Here is a 21,158-nt window from a genome sequence, read left to right as displayed (position 1 = left end):
ACCATCTTACCGATTGTTTTCCTTCTGTATTTGTACTGTAGTTCCTAGTGAACTGAGCTCCAGTAGTTTTTGGACTCATTGTAGATGTAGTGCTCTTTAGTAAATGTATGTTTTTGTCTTTTGATGTCCTGTTCTAATCTGATATTTTCTCTCTTTCTCCTTCCCAACCCTGCCTTCACATTCCTAATCCCCCATTCGCTCATTTTAACTCATTAATCCGGTCTCTCCTCCCTCGTTTCGTGTCTCCCGCCCTGAAACCCTTCCCTTGTTCGTTTAATCGCGTTCACCTCTATCCGCATTTCACCACACCTTTTTATTTTCTCCATGGAACATTGTGTAATGTGCTTGCAGACCCCATAGACCCTGATGTTGATTTGTACGAACTTTTCCATGCTCCATACACTCCAGTACCAGACCCCTTACCCATGCTGCCTCCTGTGGGCGTTCAGGCATCCGTTCTGAGTCACGACACCATCAAAGTCACCTGGGCGGACAACTCGCTACCCAAGAACCAGAAGATCACAGATGCACGCTACTACACAGTGCGTTGGAAGACAAACATACCTGCAAATGCAAAGTTGAAGGTATGCAACTGTTTCGACTGTGCAAAGCATCCTACTATACATGACAAAAGCAACTCATATGGTGGTAAAAGAGAAATGGTCATCGTGCTCTAACCATTTTGTCCTAAAACTGTTAAATTTAAGAGAATATTTTCGATTTCAGCTCGATTTGCCAACCCAACTGTCAAGGCTTCCCTTCCCCACACATGCTGCTTACTTTATCAGTTTTTTCTTTCATCTTGTTTTCCAGTAAAAATATCTAAACATCCTTAAAACAAGATAATTGTACTTGAGAAGCAAAATGGCATACGATAATAAAGGCCCATTCATAAGTGAGTCACCTAGTGGTGTGGATGCAGCATCATTCAAAATAAATAGATTTTGGTTACAGATGCCATGGTACAAATTTACTATTCACAGTCAGCCATGCTTAATTTAATCCAAGAGTGAAAGTGTCCAATAACGGGACAGTTACTGAGATTAAGCGAGTAGTTTTTGGCTGGTCATGTGATCTCAACATGAGGGGACCCTCTCCGTGTACATTTAAACATCTTTTATAGGTTACTGACATGACTAGAGTCCTCGTATCATGATTCTAGACATATGTTTAAAAATTGCAATTCATTTCTTTTAGAATAAATATTTTTTAATGATGAAAAATGACTGAGTGCACCTGGTATTGTATTATTCTTTTATTTATATATTTTTATATATGTAGTATATTTATATTTATAGCATATTGCATGTTGATTACCACAAAAAATTTAATAAATAATAATAATAATAACTTTGACACGTGTCCTGGTTCATAAAAAAATGAATGGTTACGGTTAGGTACTGACAATGGAAGTGAATGGGCCCAGTCCATAAACACTAAAATGCATGCTTTTTCAAAAGGATAGCCACAAGAGCGTAAATGTTAACAAGATTTTAGTGTAATAATTGTTTATTAAACAAATCTGTGTGAAGTTGCAACTAATATTACAACGTAATTGATGATGCAATGTCAGGAAACCCACCAAGCAATTTTATCACAATAAAGTCTGAAAATGTTGTACTGAGATTTTATTTCACAAAAGACCAAATAAACGAGGGACCAGTCAAAATAGTTTTCTGTGATAATCGCCATGATGCTAAAAATGTTGTTGATTGAGATTTACTTGAATTGAACCTAGGAACAATTTTCACTTTCAATTAAGCTTGTTTTACTTTCGCCATTGGCAACTTTATTATTATTATTTATTTATTTTTCTTTGCTTTAAGCATAAGCCTCAAAATTTTGTTAGATTTTCCTGAAAACAAGACAATTATCTTGCTCAAGTAAATGTATGTTTTCAAGGGTTTAGATATTTTTCTAGAAAACAACACAAAAAGATGATTTTTTTGCAGTGCATAACATTTTGGTGTTCTTTTTTGGGCAAACTTGAATGTACAAAATAATGATTAAAGTTTAGAGGATTAAGTTGAACACAATAACTTTGACCCCTCATGTCCTGACATTGGTTTACTTGCTTATAGGTGGCCAACACCACCACCCTCACTCACACAGTGACGGGTCTGAAGCCCAACACCTTGTATGAGTTCTCAGTCATGGTGATTAAGGGCAGGAGGACCAGTACATGGAGTATGACTGCACACGGAACAACTTTTGAAACTAGTATGTCATTTGCATGTTTGGGACTATCAAAACAAACAGCACATTTTAAATAGACACTTTGTATTCAGAGCATATTCTCCAGACATGTTGAGTCCAAATCCTTTACCTCTCTCTGATAATTTACTGTCTCCTCCTAATAATGTCTTAAACTGATTATGCTTAATAAGCCAATAACTTAAGGTAATGTAAACACCTTAAACTGTGTTCTTTTGTCAGGCAAACCCCTTGAGCTATTTATTCACAATCAACAAATCTAGACTTTTGGCTGTTACCCCGAATTCACTTTGCATGTAAATGCCTTTATTGATGTTTATTGTTTGCATGCCTGACTGTGTAAAGGGAGATATGTCGAGAAATTTTCCTCTCATTGTCGGTTTATTGATTTGCATGCAAACCCTTACAATGGGTTTTTACAAAGAGATGATTTTTAATCATTATCAGCATTTTGTTGTACATGTAAATGCAGTCTATGAACATTTAGCGATATTATCAGATGTGTTAGGGTTAGGACACGTTAAACCTTGGGTTGATGTCTCCTAATAGAAGAACATCAAGAGTAGAGGATTAGTTGTAGCATTGATTCACAATCAGTTCTTCTTTCAACCCAGTCCCAAGTTCTGCACCTAAAGATGTGACTGTAGTGAGCAAAGAGGGGCGGCCACGAACCATCATCGTCAACTGGCAGCCACCTTCAGAGGCCAATGGCAAGATCACAGGTGATGAACTTACACTGAAATATAACACCAGTAATATACAGAGGGTTTCCATTGAAGGAGTTCCCACACCTTTTGACCAGTGCATTTCCATGCTTTTTAATGATTACTGGATAAGGATTTCTAAAAATTATTTTATTGAGATCACAAAGAAAATTCTAGTCGATTTAAATATTTTTGTCTTTGCATAACTAGGATAAAAATCGCCATTGCTTTTACATGAGTATGTACAATTTTAATCCTTTTACTTTTTCATGTGTGGAAATCCTGGAAATCATTAGCGAATTTTAAAATTGTGGTTTCCAATTGATAATAACTTAAAAGTCATGGACATTTCTATATTAAATATAAATGTACTGCTATAAAAATATCTCTTTGGCCATATATGGAGTGGTGGTGGCGTAGTGGACTAAAGCACATAACTGGTAATCAGAAGGTTGCTGGTTCGATCCCCACAGCCACCACCATTGTGTCCTTGAGCAAGACACTTAATCCAGGTTGCTCCGGGGGGGATTGTCCCTGTAATAAGAGCTCTGTAAGTCGCTTTGGATAAAAGCGTCTGCCAAATGCATAAATGTAAATGTAAATATATTGTCTTGTTGCTATATAATTCTCCTTGTATTTAAACGGCCTCTTATCTTTCATTCTCTGCCTACCCAGGTTACATAATTTACTACAGTACTGATGTGAATGCTGAGGTTCATGACTGGGTCATTGAGCCAGTAGTTGGGAACAGACTAACCCACCAGATTCAGGAGCTCACTCTTGATACCACCTACTACTTCAAGATCCAGGCGCGTAACTCCAAAGGAATGGGTCCCATGTCGGAGGCAGTGCAGTTCCGCACTCCCAAAGGTAACCTCTATGATTTAGGATATTCATAATGGTCTTTTCAGCTGGGTTTGGTTTCCAAATTATTATTAGTAGGATTAAATGCATGCAACTATATTTCCTTACTAATGAACATGAACATTTTTGATCACTGAAGTCAGGGGTGTAACGGTGTATCGTGGCACGATACATTGCAGTTTAAAAATGTGACTATACGCATCATGTACAGTGCAGCGTGGCTCTCTCACATTAAATGGCGTGACTGATAACTAGGCTAGCTGTCCAGTACGGTTCCCTTCACACAGCACAGGTTTGCCAAAAATTACAATTTTGCAGGTGTAAATTCAGATGTAAAATCAGTTATCATGAGGTTTAATGATATTGCCATATTAATCTGCTCAATATTATGCTGAATATGTATAATGATGCTTTGTCAAATGTCATATCTGATTTGATTTCATCAGTATATTTAAGTAGGGTATAAAGTAAGGGCATTATATGGGTAGCTCAGCGAGTACTGATGCTGACTACCACCCCTGGAGTCACTAGTTTGAATCCAGGGCGTGCTGAGTGACTCCAGCCAGGTCTCCTAAGCAACCAAATTGGCCCGGTTGCTCATATGGATAAACCTCCTCGTTGTCGCTATAATGTGGTTCTTGCTCTTGGTGGGTCGTGTGGTTAGTTGTGAGTGGATGCCACGGAGAATAGCGTGAAGCCTCCACATGCACTATGTCTCCGCATTAACGCACTCAACAAGCCACGTGATAAGATGCGCGGATTGACGTCTCAGATGGGGAGTCAACTGAGATTCGTCCTCCCCCACCCAGATTGAGGCGTGTCACAACGCCACGAGGACCTAGAGCGAATTGGGAATTGGGCATTCCAAATTGGGGAGAAAAATAGGTAGGGACATTATTTAACTGGATAAGCATGCACTTCCATTAAATGTCTATTTATGAATAGAATATTTAGATGTAATCAGAGAAAATGTGATTTGGGAAATCCAATGTAATCCAATGTATTTTAAATCCATGTAATCAGTGACGATGTGTAAGCAGCATATGCATCTATCATTCCATATTTTCAGCAAAGCTAATTATTTGCTGTTCTAGGCTGATTTTTAATCCCAGTGCATCTCTGATGAATCATATAGCACTTTTAATAACAGTGCTAAATTTTAAATGTTTTGCATATGTCTTTTTAAGTAATAATAACTCGTTATTATTATTATTACTCGTAATAATAAAAACACTCGTTAACTGAACCGAACCGTGAGCTGAGTATCGTGAACCGAATCGTGAGATGAGTGAACGGTTACACCCCTACTTGAGCCTAGCCCTTTGCATTTACCCTCTCCTCACTGATTTTTCATACTCACTTCTACACATGCTCCTGCTTAGCTCTGACATCACGCCTCTCTCCCTCTAAACTTTCTCCTTTCCTTCTGCTTTATCCTGCTAGCTGAATCCTCTGACAAAATGGCTAATGACCAAGGTAATTGCTCTTTTTTTTCTTACTCCACTAATGTCCTCAAATTGAAGTGAGCAGCTTCTTTTCCCCTGCAGACACTGAAATCCTTCAGCAGTCATTGAAATATAGCAGCTGAAGAGATAAAAAGAGGAACATCTCATTTGCTTGCCTGACCACTTTTTCCTGCTGTAATCAGTAAAATGCACATGTGGCTAAAATGTAACACTACTAACAATCCCTCCTCAAGCTCTTTTTTGGTTAAGAGATGAGTATCATGTCTTACAGATATCTTTGTAAGCTGCACATGTTTTTTCTTTTATGAATGGATGGAGTCTTGATGCAAACTGTAGTTTCAATGTTCTCATCCATCAATGCTTTTTCACTGGTCTCTTGTAGCTCCTGGAATATCTGTGAAATCAGGAAGAGTTCCTGCACTAGACCAAGGCTTTGGATCAGTCGGTAATAGCTATTTATAAGTGTTTCCAAAAATACACAATAGCAATGTTCTAGCAACAACCTAGCAATGCTGTAGCAACCCAATACATCCTAGCAGTCACCCAGAACCCCCAAACAACACCATATCAACTACCTAGGAACACCCTATAAATGCCGTAGTAACCACCTAAAACACCCTAACAATGCCCTACCAACAACCTAGCATTTTTTGCAACCACCTAGCAATACATTACCAATGCTCAAGTAAAACCTTAGCAACAACCTAGCAATACCCTAGCTACCATGCAGAACACAATGGCAATGCCCTAGCAATCTCCTAAAAATGTTAACCAACACCTTAGCACATCCTAGCAATACTCTAGCAACCACATAGCAATATCTTACCAATGCCACAGCAATGACCTATATACCATAGCAACCACGCAAAACTCGATAGCAATTCACTAGCCACCACCTACCAAAACTCATATCAACTCGAGCAACCAGCCTGACTACCACCCATAACAACTTAACAACTACCAAACAACCACTTTGCAATGCCCTAGCAATCACCCAGAACTCCTAAATAACACTCTGCAACTACCTAGGAACACCCTATCAATGCCACAGCAACCACCTAGCAACACCTTAACAACATCCTACTAATGCCCTAGCAACCATTCAAAACTCACTTGCAAGGCCCTTGGAACCACCTAGAAATGTTTACCAATGCCCAAGCAACAACTTGACTATATCCTAGAAACCAGCTCGCAATATCTTAACAATGCCTTAGCAACAACCTATCCTAGAAACCAACTGGCAATATAATACCTTTTTGTTTTGTTTTTTTAAACCTTTATTTAACCAGGAGAAAACCTCACTGAGATTAAAATCTCTTTTATAGGAGTGTCCTGGCCAAGATAGGCGGCCCAATTATTCAAACACATATACACACATATAACAATAAAACAATATAACACACAATAAAGTAGGATTAAAAGTACAACCTCAGAAGCAGTTGCAAATCATTAAATCTTTCTCTAGCGCTTGTATAAGTGTCCTGAAATTGCTACAACCTATCCCATCTTACCAGTGTACTACCAGCCATGCAGAACTCACTAGCAGTGCCCTTGCAACCACCTAGAAAGATTTACCAACAACCTAGCAATACCCTAGCTAAACTCTAGCAACCTACCAATACACAAGAAACAATCTAAATACCCTAGTAACCATGATAAATTCAAAAGCAATGCCCTTGCAACTACCTTCCAAAACTCTATCAACAAACTAGCAACCAGCCTGTCAACCACCCATAACACCTTCGAAACAACCACTTCACAACACCCTAGAAATTACCCCAAACTCCCAAACAACGCCCTAGCAACTACCTAGGAACACTCTATAAATGCCATAGCAACCACCCAAAACACCCTAAAAATGCCCTAGCAACCACCTAGAAACACTTTAACAATGTCCTGGCAACACCCTAGCAACCAAGAAGGAACTTCCAAGCAATGCCCTAGCAACCACCTATAAATGTTTACCAACACCCTAGCAATAACCAGTACTCTAGCAAACATGCAGAACTCACTAGCAATGCCCTAGCTACCACCTAAAAAATGATTACCAATGTCTAACAACACCTTAAAACAACCTAGCATTACCCTAGAATTCACCTTTCAATATCCTATCAAAAACCTTGCAATACCCTAGCAACCAGGCAGAACTCACTAGCAATGCCCTAGCAACCAGCTAGAAAACTGTCTGTCTGTACTACATAACCTTCAAACTTAAAGGCTTTTAAAAACATTTTAAAGTTTCAGTCAGGAATATGTCAAGCCAACAATCTTTAATTTTTTTTGACAATTATCCCTTTTAATACGTCTTTTAACCTTAGAGTTTCCATGTTTCAGGGAAATCAGATATGTCCGGCAATGGTGAAAACCACATCCTGGTTATCGTCATCATTGTGTCCGTCGGAGCTTTCACCATCATTGTGGTGGTGGTTGGAGCTTTCCTGTGTACACGCCGTACCACCACACAGCAGAAAAAGTAAGTTCCTCATGAGGTCAAGTTCAGGTCTCCTCCTGAGGAACAGTCCTAATCTTCAGTCCTGGATTGAGGGTAAGCATTTTTGCCACAACCTTCTCTCTAACTGTTTGATTTTGCCTCTAGGAAACGTGCAGCCTGCAAGTCTGCCAACGGATCCCACAAGTACAAGGGCAACTCTAAAGATCTGAAGCCACCAGATCTCTGGATTCACCACGAGCGCTTGGAGCTCAAACCGATTGACAAATCACCTGAACCCAACCCGGTCATGACCGACACTCCAATCCCTCGAACCTCCGAGGACATCACCCCAGCGGATAGCTCCATGGACTCTATGCTGCAGAGACGCAACTCATACCGTGGTAAGAACTTTGAATTCCTTACTGAATACTGCACAGTGTATACTGCATACTACTATTTAAAACAAAACATTATGCAATGATAAATGTTTCAAACAGTTGCATGCTACGTTATTGTCATATTAACTCACTATTTTTATATCTTTGAAATAAAATCCAATTTTGTGTATAAATGATCAAATAATGAGCAAAGTACATTGCATTGTGGGTATTTCACTGTATTTTGTGCTGTGTATTCTGCAGTGTAGATATACAGAAAATGTGCATGCTGTGCAGGGTATACATAGTAATGTATATACTGCAGAAATAGTAAGATATTGTAGTATGCTGTTCCTCTATTCCACACAGTTTTGCCAGGCAGTGATGTAAACTAAAGGTTATTGCATATTTTAAAAAGAAGGACATGACGTTTATTGTTTCAAAAGTAAAATGTCAACGTAATTGCTTGCCAAACCATTTCATGGGGTCTTCAAACAGTCTTCACCTGCTGCATCATCCATGACATCATACCAGCCACTGCTTCTCAAAGGATGCTTAAAAGTCACACTTGGTTTTTGTTGTTATTGCTTGTGATTAGCATGTGTCTTGCATACAATGACAAAACTTGCAGACGTGTGTCTTTAGTTTTCGTGGATTGAATGATAATGTCCTTCCATTACAGCCTGTTCCTTCAGCTCTTCTCATGTGTGTGCTTACAGTGCCCTCTAATGGACAAACAATAAAATATCTATGCCATAATAAAACGTATCATGATCTTGATAGATGAGAAGTCAGACGGTAGTTTGCACAGGCTCTTGTTCTTGGGAGTCTGTTAGGCGTGTCAGCTTCAGTCTCACACTGATTGGCTACTCGCTGTCTGATTTGCAGGCCATGAATCAGAAGACAGCATGTCTACGCTGGCAGGCCGTCGAGGAATGAGGCCTAAAATGATGATGCCATTTGATGCACAGCCCCCTCAGCGTAAGTGTGTGTTCCTGATCCAGGGACAGGAAACCCCTGATTTGGCCCCTTTTTTAACTTTGCAGTACAGTATATAGATAGTAAACATACCCCCATAGAAGGTTCCATGAGGTCATTGTAATATAATCCTTGAAACATACACTATGCAAGTACACTTCTAGCTATGCAAGCTCAATTTCACGCATTGTTCCACAACACAGTCAGAATGTAAGGGTTCAATACGTTAGAGAAAGCCCTTGACCGAGTGTTTGACAGACCGAGATGCATTTTGAGAATGGAACAAGTCAGGTCAGTTTGAAATCAAGGAAGAAATCGGTTGGCCAAAAATTTGCATCAGCATTTGTGTACTTGCTTAGATTGTGTTTCTGGCCTTTGGCTTATTCTTTAGTGTAGCATTGTTGTGTCTTCAGTCTGTGTTATTCAATGCATGCTTGAGCAGATGTTCTAGATGCACCATGCTCTCACATTCTCGTGGCCCTGTGTGTCTATGCGGCATAAAAATGGCCCTGTTATTTGTGTCCATTCACAGCTGTGATTAGTGCCCACCCCATCCATTCCCTCGATAACCATCACCATCATTATCACTTGGGCAACCTGGCCTCGCCGACACGCAGCTATCTCCGTCACCCGAGCAGCTCACGGCCCTCTCTCATCTCTCATCTAGACAGAGCCGAGTCCACAGGTGAGAGCGCAGTAGCGAAGGCACTCATCACGACTGGAGGAAAAACTTGTCAGCTGCCTGCATTGAGCCTTGTGCTTCTTGTGGGGCTCAGAGGATATTGTAAGATGGTAATTTTTGTCCAAGATGGAGCTACATTTGTTTGGTGACCATAAGGAACTCCAATAAAACTTCCTGAATCTTTTCTGTGAGCACATACTTACAGTGTATCTCCTGTTCTTGCTTTAGGCATCTGAAAGCTTCAAAACATTCAATTCCCTGCTCGAAAGTACTAAAACCAGTCTTCTTATGGTACTTGTTTTACGTGGTTTTTAGTGGGTTTAGATGGTTGATCAGCTGGGCTACTTTCTGGTGGACCAGGTTTTAACAGGGTAGACTATTTTGGTTAAGCTAGCTAGAGATGTTAGTTGAAATTTGGCTAGCAAAAAAACAAAACCCTTTCATTCAAAATTCATCTTGACTACCTTGACCCCCTTTACTTTCTTAAAATGCGTTACTGGCCTTAAAGGAATATTCCGGTTCAATACAAATTAAGCTCAATCGACAGCATTTGTGGTATGATGCTGATTACCGCAAAAAAAAAAAGGACTTGTCCTTTATAAATAAGCACAAATCTGGATTACAGTGAGGCACTTACAGTGGAAGTGAATGGGGGCCAATCCATATATATTCAAATACTCACTGTTTTAAAAGTATAGCCAAAAGATGTGAACAATGCATGTGTTAACTAGTGCTGCACGATTAATCATATGCGATTATATTATGGCAAAATGCTGCAATTTTATTAAATAAATAAGTGCATGTGTGGACGTGACAGCCCATTCTCTCTGAGAGCTGTTTGCCCATTTTCTACACCACTAATAAAAAGATGACCAGTCAGTCTCAGTTTAGGGAGTGGCACGTGTGGTCGTGTGAGTTTCTGGTGTGCAGCGTGGAAATCAGGTGAAGATGGATGCCGAGCAGGCCAACACTGAACTGATGGTCAGAAAAAATAACAGAAACACAGATCACGGCTTGGTGATATATCTTTATTTCATCAATAATTAAAGTTAATATAATACGGGAGCGTGGCATGTAAATAAGTTCAAACTCCAAAACTGTCATTCTCTGTGCGGTCCACTTCAACCAGTCGTGGAAGTGACCCAATCTGAGCGGGAGTCGAGACCGGGACAGATTTAAAGTTCAGGCGGCTGATGCGCACTCTAACACGGAGACGCTCGTCTCTCACCCCCGCTGTCTGCAGCTCGCAATGTGTTGCATCATTGATGAAATCATCATAAGATCAATCTTATGTGAAACATAACATTAAAATTACTGTGTGTGTGTATATATATATACACACACACACACACACACACACACACACACACACAACAACAACAGTTTGAGTGAACCACACTTTTATACCCAGTTTCCTTTTCAAAAGAGTTTGTACAAAGTACATCCTACTTAAATGTGTCCAAACAAACAGGGAATCTAATTTTGTGAAAATGTGTATGTTTTTATTCATTGTTCTATTTTAGTTAGGTGTAATAACAAGTTTGCAGTAATGCAAAGATATTTAATTTTGTCAAAATATTTTAATTTGAAAACACAGTGCATTTATAGTTGTTGTTGTTGCTAGTTTGTATGTTTGAGTTGATAAATACACATTTCAGCATTATCAGTAATCAATTTGTGCATTTTCCTTGATAACCAAGCAAGTTGACTCATGATACCATTTGTTTATTTACATTTACATTTGGCAGACACTTTTATCCAAAGCGACTTACAGTGCACTTATTACAGGGACAATTCCCCCGGAGCAACCTGGAGTTAAGTGCCTTGCTCAAGGGCCCAACAGTGGCATCTTGGTGGTGCTGGGGCTTGAACCCCGACCTTCTGGTCAGTAACCCTGAGCCTCAACCACTGAGCCACCACTGCCCCAATTATATCGCAATCACGTATCGCAATATTAACCTTGATAATCGCAATATGACATTTTCCCATATCGTGCAGCCCTAGTGTTAACGGGATTTTAGTGTGATAAACGACCGTAAATATGGCGATTTAAACAACTTTACAGCTCAAATAAGACACATTTTAACAAAGGAATTAACATAAGTGCTTTTATTAGCTTCACATTTCTGCCTTTTAACGTCTTGTACTCTGCAGGATTTTTGGGCTGCCACCAGAAATGTTTCACCATCCATCCATCACATTATACTAATATGAAATGTAGGTGGTGCTCTAACACATTTTAGCCCTCACCCATTAACAAAAAGTCTTCTTTGTTTTTTTTTAAGTGCTTCCTGGGAGAATCCCAGCTTTTTCTATAGATGGGAAACTGTTTTGCTGATGATTTGTTTCTCATACATTTTTCAAATTTTGTTCAAAATTCTTATACACAATATTGGATTATTCATACGGGCAAGCTAACAAACAAGTATTAATTTTTTATTTATATATATATATATATATAATTTTAAAGCTATTTTAAAGGTAAGATTTGATATAACGTTTGAGGCTATTTGGGGCTTACAGATCAGTGGTAAGCACAGAAAATAAATGTTTGCATTTTATGTCTAACCAAAATAAAATTTCACTTTGTGATTTTTATGAAAATTATTCAAACTGTGGTATTATGGCAACAAAATAAACTGTTAAGTCACCTTTCTAAGAATGAGAGCTTTCATTAAATAAATGACTTGTCTTAAGTGCTATGTGAAGAACTTTTATATTCATTTAAAAAACCTCTAGGTGGGGCCAATTTGTGACCAAAATGTTTTCAGGCCTAATTTTTTTATTTATTTGTAACTAAATGTAAAAGTGATGGAGTTCACTGAAAAGGTCAGATTCTCAGCTTTCAAATGATACCACATATGCATAAATTCTGCATACTCTGCAGGTCCACAAAGTTTATTAAACCCTCCAAAAATTGGTCCCGTTCACTTCCATTGCAAGTACCACATTGTAAAATTGAGTTTTGCTTTTTTTAAAGAAAATGAGGGAAGAGACTGTGACAGGGCGGAGGGTGGGGCCGGGTCATGATTATACACACCCGGTCCCTTATCAGGCTAATTAAGCCTCCGAGGGGATGACTGCGAGGGGCTGACTGCGGATGGTGGTGCGACAGAAAGAGATTGTTTATGGGCAGCTGACCGTCATGTGTGTGTTTGTGTCTTTTTGTTCAGTTTTATATTAAAATTTTATTTATATTGTCAAGCCGATTCTTGCCTCCTCCTTTCCCTTATATTCCTTTATACTGGTGCCCTTATATTCCTTTATACTGGTGCCGAAACCCGGAAAGGAGGAGGCGAGAACCGGCTTGACAATACAAATAAAAGTTTTAATAAAAGTCCGGGATAGGATGTTTTCTTAAGCTGAACGATGAACACAAATGTAAACAACAGTACAACCCATTGATAAGAATGGAAGTCTGTCCCTCACAGCCTCATTTTCATTCCTGTCAAGCATTTAATATAGCGCTACTTTGAATAAGGTCTATAGCAAGTAACCATAGATATGAGAACGTTAAAAAGTGGGTGTTGGTGGTGTTTTAGGAGGAGAGTTGTCCTGCACAATCCACCGCAAACTCACATGCATGTCCATTGTGATCTGGAATGCACATTTTTCACAATCCCATAATGCCTTTTGAAAAAAAAAAAAATCCAACCTATATTATTGAATATACTGTTTCTGGAAATATGTCACATTATGGAGGTAAAATCAATTGCGAATATATTTTCAAGCTGGTATGATGGTTTTTCCAGCAGGAGTTTCCATACTCTAAAACATTAAGGACACTCGTATGCAGAATCGTCCCATGCTGTGTTTGGCGAGTGCAGTATGCACTGACCCATGTGCTTTGTGATTGCAGAGTCAGTGAGGAACACGCCTGGTGCAGACCTGCACCCCCCCTCCTGCGCCACTGACCCCTCTGAGACCGACATCAGTTACCACAGCTCAGTCACTGAGGATGAGCCTCTGTTCACTGCACCCACCGCACATGTGCGGCCCACACATGCCCTCAAGAGCTTCGCTGTGCCCGCCATCCCAGCTCATCCGCACTACGATTCAGCAGCTCTACCCAGTACTCCACTCCTCACTCAGACAGGTAAAACCATGGGTGCCAGGAATCGAATCTTGAGCCAAAAATTTTACAAAATTGACTTTACTTAGACACCAAGTTGTTGACTCGTTATCAACACAATGCACCGTATACAATGAAAAATATTTTGCCTGAATATTGTGACACTGTTAAGATACAAGGGAGCCTCTCATACACATTCTATAGCTGTTATTGTAGTTGCAAAAAATGGATGATTTGGACCAGATAGTAATAGAAAATCTGACAGTTAGAGCCCAACAGACATGCTAACTCCTTCAATATTGTTTAAATCAATATTTTATTTGTTTAACATTGTTCACTACATAACAATGCCATATTTGCCATTATTTTGACATATATAATGACATAGTTTTGATGACTTTACTGTTCGAAAATGATGAGGAAGAAAGTAAACTTGCCCAAACCTTTGACTAATAATGTACAGATTTACACTAGCATACACATCTCATTGATTGAGTTGATGGGCCAAATATAACACCATCAATTTTGTTAGTATTAGGCCGGGAAAGGTTCTTTCTAACCTAGATTTGCCCTATTACAAGCAGGAAATTAGGGGATTAAATGAATGAGTGTCTCCTAGTTTAAGTGAAAATGTGTCGTTTGCATAGAGATGATAAGTGTTATGTTTGTGGAAAATTGAGCTCGAAGGACACGTATACAGTGAGAAAAAAATAGGACCTAGAACGGAGCCTTGTGGGACACCACAATTTAGAGTCACTACAGAGGAAGACAAATTCCCAATACTGCTGGAAGAGTAAATGTCTTTTAGATAGGAACCAATGTAGGCCAGTACCTCGGATGCCTCTCCCCTCCCCTATCACTCAGAACTTTGGTGGATTGTGCATCTTTACTAAGATACTTTGGGAAATAGCATTCAATAATACTGTTTCGTGGTTATAAGGGAGATAGACTGGAACTGACTTGTATTACCATTATAGGGCCGCACACAGTTAAGATGGCATCTATCAGTACACTGGGAAGGATGCGAACTCCCATGCCTGTTATAGTGCCGAGTGCACCAGATGTGTTGGACAACAGCAGACTGCATGAAGATGCTGGGAGCGTGAGTACATCTGTTAGTATCCTTATACTTCTGTAAGCCAATAGAGCTCATCTTGAGTATTGCTTAGTGCCACATTTGGATCATTCCTGTTTTGCAGTAGCTTTTAAAAATGAATATGACTGTGTGTAATTTAAGGAAGTATTTGTATTAAGGGGTTTACCAGACATATATATATGCCTTGGTCAAACTCGGGCACCTACACTTTATTCACAATAACTTAATTACACAGTCGCAAGAACATTTTCATGAAGCTAAAATGTTGGAAATAAATAGGTAGAATTAGCCATGCCTCAGCAAGGGATTGAAAGTTGACTTACATAAGGGTGTCAACTTTAAGTTAATATTTTGAAATGTTGATATCAAACAATTTCTGTAATGTTATCAAATAGGATTGAATGTTTTAAAGTGAGACAGACTAGCTGATACCACAGAATTCAATAAATCCATTGCTAATATTTGTACTGTTGTTTTCCCAGCAAAAACTATGTCAAACAATGTCCTTTCCTGGAGGATGATGTCATTAATGAAGCTGGGTGGAAAGTAAAATTCAGGATCAAAATCTTCATAAACAAATGTGCACTGATAACAATTAAACAAATATTCCCAAGAAGACTTGAGAAAATAAGGAATGTTTCTTAACAAATTACATTTCATTTTAGAAGTTAGTGCATAACACCTGAACACTGTATCGACACAAAATCAAGGATGTGTACCGAAGACTAAATAATCATTATCATTTAACGATATCATTATTATTGATTATTATTGATAAATCAGTATTGGGTTGATCTATTGACATGCCTATTAGAGTTGGGTATTGATAACGATTTTGATTCAATTCCTAATTTGATTAAACTTGAATTAATCTGGGTATATTTAGATTATAATGTCCATTTTGCATACATTTGAAAGAAATTCTCCCCCAGCTTATGCTGTTAATTATACAGGTGACCTTCTCACTTGGTACATTATTAAATATTACTTTAAAAATTAATGTATGCTGTATATGCGATTTCAAAACATCATGTTTGTGGAAAATTGAGCTCGAAGGACACGTATACAGTGAGAATAAAATAGGACCTAGAACGGAGCCTTGTGGGACACCACAATTTAGAGTCGCTACAAAGGAAGACAAATTCCCAATACTGCTGGAAGAGTAAATGTCTTTTAGATAGGAACCAATTTAGGCCTCTCCCCTCAAAACATCATATTTATTGATGGAATATTATATATATATATATATATATATAAATATATTGGGTAACACTTTACAATAAGGTTCCATTTGTTAAAATTGGTTAATAATGAACAATGCTTAAGCATTTATTAATCTTAGTTAATATTATTTTCAACATATACTAATACATATTTAAACTCAAAAGTTGTATTAGTTAACAACAGTTAATGCACTTTGAACTAACATGAACGATTGTATTTTTATTAACCAACATTAACAAAGATTAATAAATGATGCAACTAATATATTGTTTGTTCATGTTACGTAATGCATTTACTAATGTTAACAAATGGAACCTTATTGTAAAGATTGTTGACATGCATAATTTGCACTTATTTGAATTGTAACACATTTAAATGTTTATGAAATTACTTAATATTTAGGGATTTGACCCTCAATAAACACCTGGGCCAAAAGTACTTAAATGTCATTTAAAAGTATTTAAAATTAATAAAGAAAAAAATATATATTTCTGATTCACCACTTTTACTTAATTGTGATATTGTGATACATATATTAGGATTTGCACCTTTAAATATTGTCATGAGGACAAGACAAATGTCCTGCATAGTAGGAATGGCTATCCTGTTTTTTCTTGTATCTCTTGAAGATATACATTTTTTTTTAATGTATTTTTTTTTTTTTTCAATTATACTTCATTTAAATGTAAAATAAGATGTTAACAGATGTTAACTTTTTTCTTCTCTCTCTCAAATCTTTATTTGCTTTCCCTTTTTAACGGCTGTATTATTGCTTATTAAAATGTATTATAATGTTGCGATTGTATGACATGAATTTCTTGAAACTGCTGAATTTTTCTCATTTGTCCTGCATTATTCACCGCACTACCAAACCCCCTCCATCCATTACCAATGCTTGTGGCTGTGCTGTTTGATTAACTCATTTGCTTTTTGCTTTCTGCAGTACCATTGACCCTACCCTCCTAAATCCACATTTACCCCAAAACCCCAGCTCACCCCAACCCCACCCCCCGCAGTAACCTTCTTGCTCTCCCACAGAATTACGAGACAGACGAGTTATCGGAGGAAATGGCCCATCTGGAGGGCTTAATGAAGGACCTAAACGCCATCACGACGGCCTGAGCACAATCTTCACACTAACACTTGCCCTCAGCTGCCACAGGGGGGCGTTCAACATGGAGGAGTTCTCAATCATTCACTTAATGGAGAGAGACAGAGAGTGAGAGTGGAAAAAACATGGACGTTTGGCTTACTTCGCTTACTCTCAGGAAGGACAAACCTATTTTGAGGACAGTGGGCATTCTGAGAAAAGGACAGCCGGTTCCTTCAAACGAATGATTGCCATTTTTCCCCTCAGCGGAAAAGTTCAATAAACCTCAAACTTTCCTTTGGTTTCAATGGAGTCTGTTTTGAAAAGACACGTTTTATTATCCTGTAAAAAAAAAAAAAAAAAAGGAAAAGTACAATATGCTAGTGTATGTGTTGGTGCTCGTAAGGCACAATTTACAGTGTTTCATTTTGTGTCTATGTTTTTTGTATCTATATATATTGCCCGCCTCCCCCTGTTCCAGTGAGATAAACGTTGGACATTTTTATTTCTGCAAGTCATTTTGTATTAAGAATTTTGATTGACGTCTCTTTTGTATGTCTTATAATGTGCCATGTCTTATTATTTAAAAAATAATATTAATATTGCTTTATATGCATATACACCTATCAGTTTGTATATATATGTTTAAAACGGGCTAACGTTATCAATGTTTTGACCACCACAGGAACATTCAGTCAGAAAACGCAGCTTTTTCCTTTTGCATTCTTTAACCTAATTTTCCCCTTGTACAAAATAGGGCTGTTCAGACCGAGCGTGCACTTGCATTATAAAAGCTAGATGCAGCGCAATGAAAATATCAAAATGCAGGTTTCTCAAGACACGTTTTTAGAATTTTAACAGTACACGTCGTCTAAAACGCAAAACGTTGAAAAGAAAAACGAGATGCAGCACAACGGTCAAAAACGTCCGTCTGGCGCATGTTTACATAAAAATAAATAAAAGAATGGATGCAAAGAATAGAACAGAGCGCAGATGTCTCAAGACACATTTTGACACAGCTTCTAAAAAAACATGTTGCTTTTATGCAAAACATTGGGGAAAAAAACAGTGAGATGCGGCAAAACAGTCAAAAAAGTCTGTCTAGAGCATGCTTGCATAGAAAAACTATTAAAAGAATGTTCTGGTTTCAACACAAGTTAAGCTCAATCGACAGCATTTGTGGCAACGTCCTCTAAAAATAAAAAGCTAAAATTACAGTGAGTTCCAGTGAGGCATTTACAATGAAAGTGAATGGGGCCAATTTTTCGACATTAAAATACTCACGGTTTCAGAAGTAAAGCCACAAGACATGAACAATATGCGTGTAAACATGATTTTAGTGTGATGGAATCACTGACTAACCTTGTCCATGTAAAGTTCCCCAAAAAAAATGTCAACTTCGTTACCATGACGATGTCAACAAACCCTAAAGTGACTAAAAATAATTTAAATAACTTCACAGCTCAAATAATACACGAATTTTAACAGAATAATGAATGCAAGTGCTTTTATAAAATTATAAGCTCCACATTTCTACTTTTAAACCCTCCAAAAATTGGCCCCCATTGACTTCCATTGTAAGTGCCTCACTGTAATCCAGATTTTTCCTGGAAAAGGAGGGACGAGTCGAATTACATTTATGTGGTAATCAACATTATGCCACAAATGCTGTCAACTGAGCTTAACCTGTATTGAACCCAGAATATTACTTTAAAAGATTGGGTGCAGCGCATAGAATGGAACAGAACGCATGTGTCCCAAGACGTGTTTTTAAACAGTTAAACAGTCTTTTAACATGACAATATCTGAGAAACACGGCGCTCATGCGCGAGATGCTAAAAAAGCATGTGAGATGCATCGCAACTGTAATAGCTGTTCATATGGCTCATGTTTACACAAAAAAAAACAGCACGGACGGATGCAAAACGCATTTGGTGTGAACAGCCCCTTATGCCTTTCATTTAAAATGGGAGTTCCCTTCGCAAATTGCCTTATTAAGTTAGTCTGGAATGACAAATAGCTGTTGTTTTTCAAAGAGGGAACACTGATATTTATTCTGTAATGCTGAAGTATCATCACACACTGTTGGTACGATAACATGGACCTCAATCACATATGCTGTCAGCCTTTGACTTAAAAACATTTGTTTGGTGCTGAAACTCAAAACTTCAGGTTATCCAGTGTCAAAAAATAACTTTTTATAATTGTTATTATTATTATTATTATTAAAGAACAATATTTTCCCCCTGGAATAGAGTTTCGGAACATTTTCACCGCCATATGAGGGCATATACAATCCCAATTCTGAATAAGTTGGGACAGTATGGAAAATGCTAATAAAAACAAAAAGGAGTGATTTCTATTCATCCTGTGCTATACTGAAAGCAAAACAGCAACACATTAACATAATAACACTTGAGCATTTTGCCCTGAGCTGTGGTTATTTTCTGACACTGGGTTACACACGTATATAACCAGTAATTTGGTACGTTTAAAGTGTTTTACAAAGTTTCTTTTCGCTTAAAGGATGCATTTAGCTCTCTTATGTAATGCGTGAATGAATGACAACATTCACTGTGAGATTTTACCCTCTGTGTTTTCCAGGCAGCACTCCATGCAACTCTTTTATACAGGATCTTTCATTTTTTATTCTAGTTTGTTTACCTGTTTGTTTCATATGAAGTACTTGTATAGAATTTCAATGTAAAAAGCGTCAAACTCGACTTTTCCTCCCCTGCTGGATTTGGTTTTGAGCTGTCATTTTATCCAAAGAAAATACAGTACGTGAGAGCAATCATATTTTTTTATGAATTCAAAGTCTCATCGATCATTTTCTTGAATGTCAGTCTTGACTGAAAGAAAGGCCTGGGTAACTATAGGAACATGTTGAAAAGCCGATACCTGTTTGGGGTCACCATTGTAGGCAGTCAAACCTTTATTGCACTTTTTAACAATTTCAAGATTAAAACAACAACAACATTTTTACATATCCTGTGTTTTGAATATAAAGCTCTATTTGTGTAGTGTCAGTGTAGTGTAGGCAGCTGGTCTTCGTTCTTTTGCCTCTGAAATGACATTTGAGCGGCAGGTTTTACTGTGCTGCATAAGCAGAATTCTGTTTTTGCTTATTTCTGTACAAAGATTTTCTTGCTCTGTCTAGAATAATCTGTGGCTTTTTAAAAAATATCCTAAAACTGTTGTCTTTGTCTCTTATTTTACATGCAAATGCTTATTTTTAATGTTGCTTTTTCATATGTTTTCCAGGCTTCCCACACAGCATATATGACATTTTTGTTAATTACAGGATTTTTTATAAATCATTTTAGAGATTGCATGCACAAAGATACATTTCTGGGAGATTGAATGTATATTCACTGTAGACATTTTTATGATTTTTTTTTTTTTTTTTTTATGATTGTAAATTCCATAATAACTTTCCCAGGTCTGGAAACGACTATTTCCAGTTTACAATAATTTCCACATTTTCATGCAACGGACACTTGCTAAAGCTTCTGAGATTTATTATATTAGACATATGACATGTTCAATGCCATTTGCATTTATACAGTAAATTAGATTCCAGGTTTTGGACCCGTTTCTAGACTGGGCTGTTTACAGTTCCAGAAGTAGATTATAGAGAACGAGACCCGAGCGTGACTGATGTGTGTATTTTCCATTTCCCTTTTTGATTTAGAACTAGTAGCATCTAATAAACATGCAAACAAAAACCAAAAAACTAGAGCAAATAGTTTTCCTAAAAATGCATATCCACATATGTGGACAGCAGGACTAAGTTGTACATTCTTAAGCTATAGAAAGTCAAATTTTTTTTTTCTTTCATCAAATAGTTTGTGTCCTGCAGTGTTGGGTATTCATGTTTTTAAGACATTACAGCTGATCTTCTATAAAGATGAATTAATAATTCTGATTCGAATTAATGGCCAGCATCATCCAATCACT

At 37.8% G+C, this 21,158-nt stretch overlaps 1 protein-coding gene across 9 annotated transcripts in view; it reads left to right on the top strand.

Moving 5' to 3' along the window:
- Positions 1-21,158, top strand: part of LOC127644521 (neogenin-like) — a 201,197-nt gene extending 180,039 nt beyond the window's left edge. For 2 of the 9 annotated variants that reach the window (XM_052127777.1, XM_052127746.1), the window contains exons 17-29: positions 409-584; positions 2,082-2,220; positions 2,829-2,936; positions 3,594-3,788; positions 5,226-5,258; positions 5,631-5,693; positions 7,583-7,721; positions 7,845-8,080; positions 8,945-9,037; positions 9,567-9,719; positions 13,576-13,812; positions 14,766-14,902; positions 17,147-21,158. In XM_052127777.1, coding sequence (XP_051983737.1) covers positions 409-584; positions 2,082-2,220; positions 2,829-2,936; positions 3,594-3,788; positions 5,226-5,258; positions 5,631-5,693; positions 7,583-7,721; positions 7,845-8,080; positions 8,945-9,037; positions 9,567-9,719; positions 13,576-13,812; positions 14,766-14,902; positions 17,147-17,230 — 1,793 coding nt within the window. In that variant the 3' untranslated portion in view covers positions 17,231-21,158. Of the gene's footprint in view, positions 1-351; positions 585-2,081; positions 2,221-2,828; positions 2,937-3,593; positions 3,789-5,225; positions 5,259-5,630; positions 5,694-7,582; positions 7,722-7,844; positions 8,081-8,944; positions 9,038-9,566; positions 9,720-13,575; positions 13,813-14,765; positions 14,903-17,051 lie in introns of all 9 variants that reach the window. The other 7 variants (XM_052127760.1, XM_052127729.1, XM_052127752.1 and 4 more) reach the window with 5 other exon arrangements.

The sequence above is a fragment of the Xyrauchen texanus genome, chromosome 1, assembly GCF_025860055.1.
Source record: "Xyrauchen texanus isolate HMW12.3.18 chromosome 1, RBS_HiC_50CHRs, whole genome shotgun sequence".
NCBI lineage: Eukaryota > Metazoa > Chordata > Actinopteri > Cypriniformes > Catostomidae > Xyrauchen > Xyrauchen texanus.
This window is presented reverse-complemented; position numbering and strand designations above follow the sequence as displayed.